Source organism: Solanum verrucosum, unplaced genomic scaffold, assembly GCF_900185275.1.
Source record: "Solanum verrucosum unplaced genomic scaffold, falcon-dt-bn FXZP01000248.1, whole genome shotgun sequence".
Taxonomy (NCBI): domain Eukaryota; kingdom Viridiplantae; phylum Streptophyta; class Magnoliopsida; order Solanales; family Solanaceae; genus Solanum; species Solanum verrucosum.
In genome coordinates this window covers 420,267-430,554 of record NW_026020475.1, presented here as the reverse complement: position 1 = coordinate 430,554, position 10,288 = coordinate 420,267, and the positions used below count along the sequence as shown (strand labels likewise).

The 10,288-nt window shown below is 33.2% G+C and overlaps 1 protein-coding gene across 1 annotated transcript; it reads right to left on the bottom strand.

The window, feature by feature from the left end:
* Positions 1 to 289: 289 nt before the first annotated feature.
* On the bottom strand, positions 290 to 9,631 carry LOC125809102 (vestitone reductase-like). The gene is made up of 4 exons (XM_049488746.1): positions 9,466 to 9,631; positions 4,465 to 4,989; positions 4,185 to 4,383; positions 290 to 508 (listed from the first exon to the last, which is right to left on the bottom strand). Exons 1-4 carry the CDS (start codon positions 9,608 to 9,610, stop codon positions 364 to 366), a joined length of 1,014 nt encoding a protein of 337 aa, XP_049344703.1. The 5' UTR covers positions 9,611 to 9,631; the 3' UTR covers positions 290 to 363.
* Between the last annotated feature and the right edge of the window lie 657 nt (positions 9,632 to 10,288).

The following is a 10,288-nucleotide window of genomic DNA, read 5'->3' as shown; positions in this document are numbered from 1 at the left end:
CTTTATAATTCCTTAGGTTACATAGCTTTGTAATCGTTGTATTATTTGAAGTTTTATAAATAATACACAGTGCTGAGCAAGTTGTTATACAAAATTATTTATTGTTAAGCTTCAAATAAATAAGAACGATTAGTCATTATGTGTTCCTTTATAGAATTCATAAGGGTAGAATTCCAACATATATACATACATATAATTAAAAGACAGAAATATGAACTTTATTTCTTCAGTTTTACGCTTTAGCCAAGAAATGTTCTTAATGGAGGCAGGACTTGGGACTCTATGCAAGATGAGCAAATGGATCGTCACACTTATCCACTTCATATAAAATGAAGCTTCTTAGGTTTACTTGATGTAAAGGGATTAGAGTATGTCTCTTTGTTTGCAACATTCAATTGCTCCATCAAACATTTCCTCAAGGCCATACTTGTACTTGAATCCAGTCTCCAAAAGTCTTTTTGATGAAATGCTAGACCCTTTAAGGTCTTTTGTACTTGTCCATGTGTACCTGCAAATAAATAACAACGCATTAATTATTTCCCTCCATTGTAAATGTTTACAACTTTCATTTATATATATATATATATATATATATATATATAAAAGGTCAAAATACCTCTCAACTTTATTTTATTGGTCGACTATATATGCCCTTATCATTAAAATAAAGTTATTTTTACCTCTGTTGTCACTAATTTCATCATTTGTGCTCCTCAATTGGATGGAAAGTCCAAATTGACTTAGAATTACTCAATTTTACTTAAATTACCCAATTTTAACCCGACTCGATCCACTTAATAATATAGCCCATTTTGTTCATCTTCATTTCTGTAGCCTCCCCTTTTTCTCCATTTCCTCCTCCACGCCGGAAATCATCAAACCCCTCTTTTTTCCGACCTCTTTCACCACCATACAACACCAAACCAGTCACCGTAAACCACCACAAAATGAAGCCCAGATCACCAAATCCAACCAGAAAGAGCCGCCGAATAAGAACCCAACACCACTATTCTTCTTTTCCTTTTACCATCTCCGGCAAAGCTCCACGCCGGAGAAAAAAACAACCAGCAGCCGTCAGTCCTTTTTCTCCTCCCTCACGCCATTGAATCAGTCACCAAGAACTAAACAACCTTGAGCTCGAAGCTCAGGCGAACAATAGCAACCAAAAACGCCTCTGAACAACCGCTTCATTCATCGTAAATTGTCGTCCTAACTTAGTAAAATCAATTCTAAATTTTCGTGATCTAAGTAAGTAGTATTATTGTTTGATTAGGTAAATAAATGAAGTATTATTTTTATATGGAATTTATTAGCTTCAATTGAAGAATTATTTATCTTATTATTGTTATTTTGATAGGAAAATTTCAGTGAATGTTGTATCAAAGAAAGAGATAGATTTGGGGTTTTAATTTGGTATGAATTCATCTGGTTTAGTGGGTCAGGTTAGGGTTAAAATGGATAATTGGGTAAATCATCCAATCTAGATCGTGCTTCATTTGTTGATGCCTAGCTTTATTCGCCTCTCTTCAGTTTTCAAGGTCTGTTCTTGTGGAAGGGTTGTTATTTAGGTCTGAATGACATTTAGTTTTGTCTAGCAATCTGCAGCTTCTGAGCATATGAAGCTATATTGAAGTTCATACCTTTAAGAGTATACTTTAATTTTTTGAGTTTATTTTCATAATTGAAACATTAGTGCCTTTAACCTTCTCTGTTCATACAATATAGGTAGTAAAGCAGGGTGGGTCATGACTATTGAATATAGCTTAAAGGGTTTAAAAGTTTTAGCCTTAACCTGTAGATATGTTTGAAGCCACAACAGATTTCCAAATGACCAATCTATTTTTAAGAGAAACTCGGATAATTTTGAACTCATTTGTTGCAAAAAGTGTAATTTCATTCCTTCGCTTTTATAGGAGTCACTTGGAGATCATCCACACATTTCTGAAACTCCTGTGTTTCTGTCATTATTACAATTGAAACAATTTTATTCTTAGATGATAGTAAGGAACATCTATTGAGAGCTTTATCTCCGCAAATTTGTCTATCATAAATGTTCCTTACTATCATCTTTATCTCCGCAAATTTGTCTTTGTGTCCACACATATGACTGCTAGCTCCATTGTCAAGATACCATGAACCGTAATCATCTTTATCTTCTTCTTTGAGTGTCAATAACAATGTTGACTCATCTTCGTCTTTGTTGTTGTCAACAAGATTAACTTTCTCTTCAACATTAATACGACATTCTCAAGAGTAATGTCCAATTTTATGACAGTTATAACACTTAATTTTAGATTTTTCATACCTCATTTCATTGGTACCTTGATAGCCTTCATGTCCTCTACCTCCCTGTTGACCATGGCCACGACCTCCGAATGACTGGTGATTTTTATCTTCATTGTTAAATTTGTTGAAGTAACTTCTTCCTCTTCCACAGCCTCCACGACTGCCACAGCCTCGCCATTTTCCATTTCCTTTGTAACTTTTCTCACTTTCAAATCCTTTGAAGGACGCTTGAGTTTTAAAAAGTTTCTCTAGTGCCACTTATTTTCTCCATTTCATCTTTTCTTTGTGGGCTTGTAGAGAACCTTCCAAATGTTATACATTCATAGAGTCTAAATCTTTATACTCCTCAATAGCTCACACCACATAATCAAATTTAGGTGTTAGAGAACGAAGGATCTTTTCTACCACACGTACATCATCTACTTCCTCGACGTATCTTCTTAGTTGATTCACAACCATCAATCTTGAATAGAAATTCAAAATAGATTCAAATTCTTTCTTTTTTAAAACTACAAAGTCATGCCTTAGAGTTTGATGTTTTATCTTCTTTACTTTATTAACTCCTTGAAGAGAATTTTATAAAATATCTCAAACTTCTTTTGAGGTGGTTGCATCAGCCACCTTCTCAAATATGTCATCATCCAAACATTAATGGATGAGAGTGAGGGTCTATTGATCTTTCTTTCTTGTCTTTTACAAGACCTCATTTTCATTCGAGGACAACGATTTCTTATTAATGGATTTTGTATACCATTTGTCTACAATATCTCAAACATCTTGAGAGTCAAGAATGTCTTTCATTCGTAGACACATTTTTCATAATTTTCTCTTGTGAGACGGGGTACTGAAAGGACAACAATCTATTATTTGACATTGATCTGATACCACATTGTTGGATAAAATGATAATCACACTCAGGATAATGTCCACACTAAATAGCAATAGCAAGAGAGCAACAACGTGTCAAAAGACTACTACACTTTTATAAGAAAAACACTCTTTTATTTTTTACAACTCACAATAATATTACTTTCACACGATTTTCTCACAAACTAAGAAATAGCTTATGGATTATTCTCGCTACTCTCTATTGCTTTCTCTATTTTGGTGTATCTTTAAATGTTCAATTACTACTCTACTTATAGAGTATTGAACCTTTTGATTACATCATGAGTGACACAAATGTGGCAGCCAATTTCCACAAAGTTTGGCTGCCAAACTCCACCAAAATTTGACTACCAACTTTCACAAATGTGGCTGCCAATTTCACATTTGTGGCTGTCAACTTTCACGGCTATTAATTTCCGCAACTGTGGTCGTCAAAGTTTATCCCAAGCTTTGTTCCCACACTCCGTCAAGGTTTTCTAAGATTACGTGTTCGCCTCTGAAAATTAGAGGTATCTCGTAGTTGGGTCGGTCCTGATATCACCAAAATCCTTTATCCTAACAGAGCCCAAAGAGTTTGTATAGGTAGATAACCTACCAACATGGCATAGTCATCTGGACCGATGATCTTGGGTTCCATTGTAAATTAAAGACATGGTGCAGACCAAATTCATATTAGCAAGTGTCACAATAATACACCGAGAGAGAACATGATTTCCCAAATGCCAAAACTATTATAAGAAACTGAAATATTCATTGCATAGCTTATAAAAGCAATATCTCATCTTCTATTAGGCTACTCAAAATTAAGAAACTTGTATTTTGGAATAGCTATCATGGTTCATATGTTAAACTATTTGACTCTCAAATAAAAGAAATGTGTCACATAAATATTGTGACAGAGAGAGTAATTGCTTAATATTTCACTTATCTACTTTCCTCTCCTTGTTTGAGAAGGAAAAACAAATAAAAACAATCAACCAATTAAAGTTAAGGCAAGATTTTGTACTTACTCAGTAATTTGTTTTTGAAATTCAGGATATCTTGTCAAAAGAAACTCAGCTAGCTTTTCCCTTGTTATTTCAACAGCTGAGCAAATATACCTCCCTTTTGCATTAGGATTTTCAAAAAGGAAAATGTGAGCATTTGTCACATCATCTACATGTACAAAAGGTACAATTGGAGGGTAACTCATACTAAAATTTTGATGACCTGCACAAATTTTTTCAGCTACGATTTAGTCGAACGTATATATGTTGAGAAAATGAAAATCTATGATATTTTAAGACGTACCAAGAATCATTTCCATGGATGAATGAACAGAGCCAGGAATTTGGGGAGTAATAAAGGTACCATGTATCCAAGTTGGGATTACAGTCACAAGATCGATACCATTTTTTTCAGCAAATTCTAGAGCTGCTTTTTCTGTCAATGTCTTACTAATTATGTAAGAACTTGCAAAAGGCTTCAATGTTCTCATAATATCTACATCTGTCCATGAGCATTCATTGATTATGACGTTGGAACTTCCAGTACCCACAACCGTAGATGCACTAGAAGTGTATACAACACGTTTAACTGTTTTTGAAGAGAGACATTCCTGTAAAATACCTATTGCCCCATTAATTGTTCTTTGTGTTATTGTTTCTTCAGGTTCTTTGTTTTCAAAATCAATTGGATGTGCAACATGAAATACACCAATGCAACCTTCAATTGCTGCATTGAAACTTTGTGGTTTGTGTAGATCAGCATTAAAAATATTCAACCTTTCTTGTGCACCTGGGAGATTTGTGAGATAGCTAACATCCTTCTTGCGATCTACAATCAATGAAAGTTAGGTTAAAAATAATATAATTTTAATTGAACAACAAAGACATAAATTAATCGTACTTTGTTTCAATTTATGTGAAGGTATTGTTGGAAAAATAATGGGATAAGACACAAGTAGCCCGCTAAACTATGACCGAAATTTTAGAGACACACTTAACTAAACTAAGGTCTTATTACCCTGGAACTCATTCTTTTTTGTAATTTTGTACACCTTTTTGACTTAGGTGGTATACAAACATCTTCTACGTGTCTCAACTACGTGGAGTCACGGAGTGTCCCATGTAAGACAAAAGGTGTACAAAATTACAAAAACAAATGAGTTCAAAGGTAATAAGATCTTAGTTTAGTTAATGTATGTCTCTAGAATAATCGTTATAGTCTAGGAGATACTCATATCTTATCCCATAATTTTGATAGCTCAAATTTTTTTTTGTCTAGATTTATTATATTGATGAGTCTTTGGTGTATAGACCTTGATTGATCATTATTCTTATACAATTCCTAACATAACCTTTTGGATTTGTAACAGACATTTTGACTCCTTATAGTTAATGTGTATAGTATTGTTGGAGGCTTAGAGCCATTAATCGGCTGACAATTGCATATTGTCACAATTTGTTATATTAATGAGTCTTTTATTTTTATATGGGATAATGCGTAATTACTTCCTATATGACCGAAATTTTCGCGACATCCTATCTTAATCAGGGTCTTGTAACGATCCGCTCCCGTCATTATAGAAATGCCAGCGGAGGAAAATTTGGAGCCGAAAAACTTTTTCGTAGTATTTGGATTTTCCCAACCTAGTCCAGATTTGGACAAAATCGGAGTCATTAAGGTGTAGGAAAATCTGGTAGCAATCAGGTGAATTATTTATGATTTTGATTATATGAGTAGTTAGACAACTCTTTAAAGAACCCATACGACATTACAAAATTGAATTCGGGCGAGTAGAACTCCTGAAATCGATCTTAGCATGAACAATATTTTTTGAGTGTCGTGGGTTAGAGGTGTGTTGTGAAATGAGGATTTTGGAATTCTTTAAATAGCTTACTGTTTCGTGAAAGCCGCTTTGGCGGTGCTTTTTGTCGCTCTAACGGGGCCGCTGTGGCGGGTTCGACGCGACTTAAGGTCGTAAATAAACCCTAAACGACCTCATTCTGCACTTTTTGATTTTTAGAGCTAAGGAACGAACCTCAGGCGACTCTAAACAGTTTTCCACCATTCTTGAGGCTAAAGGTAAGCTTTTCACTCCCCGAATCTGTTTTTCCATCCGTAGAACATAATAGAATAGGTAAATATCGATGGGGGAGGGTTTTGATCTAGATTTTATGGTGGGAACAACCCTAATTTGAATAATTAGGACCATGGATTTGATCTAGGGTTCATAGGATTGTTAGTAATTTGGGTAATTAGTGATTGTTTATTGATTCCCGTATTATATTGATTGTTTGTAGACCAAGAACAAGCGGAACGAATCCGGAAAGGGAAGGATCAAGTTTCTTAGGGTTTCAAGCTTGTTTCGAGGTAGATGATGGTTGTGATTCTATGATTATATAATGTACGTTTGTTCTTGCTTCGTTATGATACTTGCATGTATGAGAATGTTGCATGATTGATCACACTTGTTGTAAATGAGATAGATGAATGATGAATACCATGAATCATGACTTGTTATGTGAACTTGAGAAGATACTTATGATTGTGATTGTGATTGTGGTGTGTTGAATGGATCGGTTGCCACGTTCCGGCATAACTAATTGGGATCGGTTGCCACGTTTCGGTATAATTATGGGATCGGTTGCCACGTTTCGGCATAAACATTAGATCGGGTACCACGTTCTGGTATGCTAAATGTTTGGGTTTGGGTTCCATGAGAGGACCAATGACTTGTTATAATTGTGTATATTGTTGAGCATGTGATAATTGATATTGTATATGTTCGGTATTTTGCATGTTTATAATGTTGTATTGACTTGCTTATGTTACACTTAGTGGGATAGCCGTGTGATCCTACCAGTATGCTTTGGTTGTGTACTGATACTGCACTTGCTCTTATTTTTGTTGAGTACAAGATATCTTCAAGCGGCTACTGACAGACCTCGCTTAGAAGATCAGTGATTGTCGTTCGAATTCAAGGGTGAGACAATTCTTCCGAGCTGCCATGAGTTCTCTTTCCGTCTACGTCCATATTCCGGACTTAGACATTTCTTTTAGTTATTAGTACATTAGTTGGGGGGTTGCATCCCTTCTTGTTTAGACTTGTTGAACTTTAGATGTTTTGGTACATTGACCTTCAGGTTCTAGGTTATTTTTTCCGCATTGTTTAGTTCATTGTTAGACTTTTGTTGGAGTTTATGGGAACTCCCTATTTCTTTCCTTAGTATTTAACTTGCTTCCGTAACTTAAATGCCTTAGTTTTAGATTAGTTGCTTGGTTTGGATTGTAGTAATGGTTCTCTCATCGAAGAGTTAGTGTGGGTGCCAATCACGACGGTCTGGGTCGTGACATGCCTATAACTCTTTGAGCTCATTTTTTCTATATTTTTGTGCACTTTTAATATTGACATGGCACCTTCAACCATGTAAGTTGGTTGTATTTGTACAACACGCTCCAGTCACATGTGTATTTTTTTTGAAAAATAATCTTCTTATTTTCTTTATCTTGTATTTAAATTAAATCAATACACAAATTATTTTTAAAAAAAAATCCTTGTATTTAAACTTTTTTCCTTCATTCATTTTTTTTTCTATTGATTTTATTTATTCCTTTTTTCTTACTTAATTTCAAATGTCGTGTATTTAAAATAAGTTATTTCGAACAGATAACAAAATAAGTGAAGAAAATCAAATAAAACATAAAAAATTAAAACATTAAAAATTAAAGGACACTTTTTAATACACATAATCTTTTTAAAATAATTAAAAGTGAAATGATAAGAAATTAATGAAAGATAAAAAATTAAGAAGTTTAAAATGAGAAAGAAATTAAAATAGTCTTTTACAAAGAAAGAAATAAATATAATCAAATATTATAAATTTTAATGTCAATAACTATATGTACTAACTAAATGTAAATAGACCAATTAAAAAAAAAAATGTGTCCAATTTTTGCGTTAGCTTCACTTACCTTTAAGAGAGTGTGCACACTTTCTCTGTCACGTTTAAATTTAGATATATTGCTAAAATTTTAATAATAATTTAAGGGTGCTTATGCATTATCTCTTTATATATTGTCAAGTTCTTTCATTAGATGGTGGAGACATACCAACAAAAAACATTTCTCCTAATATTTTATTGGGTTGGTTTTCTTATCATTTATTTTTTGTTGCTTTTGCTCTGACTTTATATTAGATAAGCTTGTTGATTTATAAAGATAAACTTTTATTAATAAAATATTATTTAAGACAGTGTTATACACCTTTCAACCTTTCAAAAAAATTCTACTATTTTCCTAATCCTACAATAATTTACCTATTTAAAAATTACACTCAAAGTATACTGCAAGTGAAAAATACTAATGATTTCAAAATATTTTTAAGAAATTACAATTAATCATAATGAAACCAAATGATCACACAAATGAGAAAATCCATGAGGCCATCGCCCCAACCAAAAAAAAAAAGAAAGAAGAAAAGAATGAATATTGGTGTAATAAATACAATCTTGAAAAAAAATAACAAGGAAATGAGTATAATTAATAATAAGGTAAATTAAGAACTAAGTGTAAAATTATCAATTAATTTCATAAAATGGACAAATATTATTAGACATCCTTAAAGCCTATAATGAACAATTATTGATAAACGAATAGAGTATTTGTCTTTCACCCCTCTCCAACTTACCTCACACCCCACCCCATCTTTCCCTTTCTTCACGGCACTGCCTCTTTTGAAGTCCCCATTTGTTCTTCTATCAATTTTTCATGTTTTTATAAAGTTTTCCAAAATTAGTGTGATGGTTTTTATTTTTTATTTTGTTCATTTCATATTTTATAAGATTTTTCATCAAAAAAATTTCATAATGGAAGGTGGAGTAGGTGATAGAGATAAAAGTGATAGGAAGAAGGGGAAGAGGGGGGAAATAAAATTATACAAAAAATATTCCCCGCGCACTAAAAATGAGTGCAATATACACAATATGTCAAGTAAGCAAAAATGTCAAAATAACACATTAGAACTCTATTCAAAGTGTTTAAAATAATCAAAACCTACTTAAGGTGTATCCAGATAAAAGTTAATATCAACTTTAAGAACTTACTAATAAGTTCCGCCTTGACATCATGCCATCACAAAATAGAAATGGCAGAACGTCTAGAAGTTATTCCATTAAAGAATTTAAAAATTGCATACATAGAAAACAAGTAAAGAAATGCAAACTTAAGCGCCAATAATTAAAAGGATCAAAATCATCATGTCAATCGACACGAAAAATTTCAAGTAGGATTATAGGAGTAACAAATTACCTGGATGAGATCTAATAGTTGTGTTAACATAATAACCAAGTTGAAGAAGTCTCATAACCATCCATGATCCAAGATAACCACTTCCTCCCGTTACACATACCTTTCCTTTCTCCTTCATCACTTCTTCCATATCCCCTCTATTCATCTCTTCTTTCTTTTCCCCCCTCTCTCTCTCTATGTAGTGGTTATAGGTTGTATCAAAGTGGTTAGAAAACAAGGACAAGTTATTGTCATTTACCTATTGGCCATTACCTTCGCCTTTTAAAATTGGCCACACACCCCACTAGCATGATTGAAATATGTCCAAGGCATTAGATGTAAATATGTCTTTTATATTTTTAATAAAATTGAGCAAGTAAACACACATGTTTTATGTGACATAATATACGTAGGATGTCGTGGAGGACATAAATTGCCACGTTAATAGGGTCGGACCCACCCTTGGGTAAGGGGTGTCAAGCGACACCCCTTTGTCGGAAAATTACATTGTAAATAGAGGTCAAATTTTGGTTTAATAAATATTTATACAAGTATATATTGACACCTCTTGACACTAATTAAAAGTTTAGTATAGTAGTTAAGTTGTTGTCAAAATTTCTTGAGGTCGTGTGTTCTATCCCTATAGCCTCATAATTATATTTTTTACTACAACCATTGACACCTCTTAATGATAACCATGGATCCACTACTAGCCACGTAACACGCCAAATAGGACATGTGTATATCTACTTGTTCACTTTTATATAAATTTAAATATCTATCACAGCTGGGAAAGCAAAATGGAAATTTTCATTTCTTTAAATAATTGCTAAATATAAAAAGA

Coding starts and splice junctions, on each gene's coding strand:
- LOC125809102 (XM_049488746.1), bottom strand. CDS start 9,610: ATGAATAGAGGGGATATGGAAGAAGTGATGAAGGAGAAAGGAAAGGTA. Junction 4,990..9,465: donor AACTATTAGATCTCATCCAG/GTAATTTGTTAC, acceptor CATTGATTGTAG/ATCGCAAGAAGGATGTTAGC. Junction 509..4,184: donor TTTCAAAAACAAATTACTGA/GTAAGTACAAAA, acceptor ATTTATTTGCAG/GTACACATGGACAAGTACAA.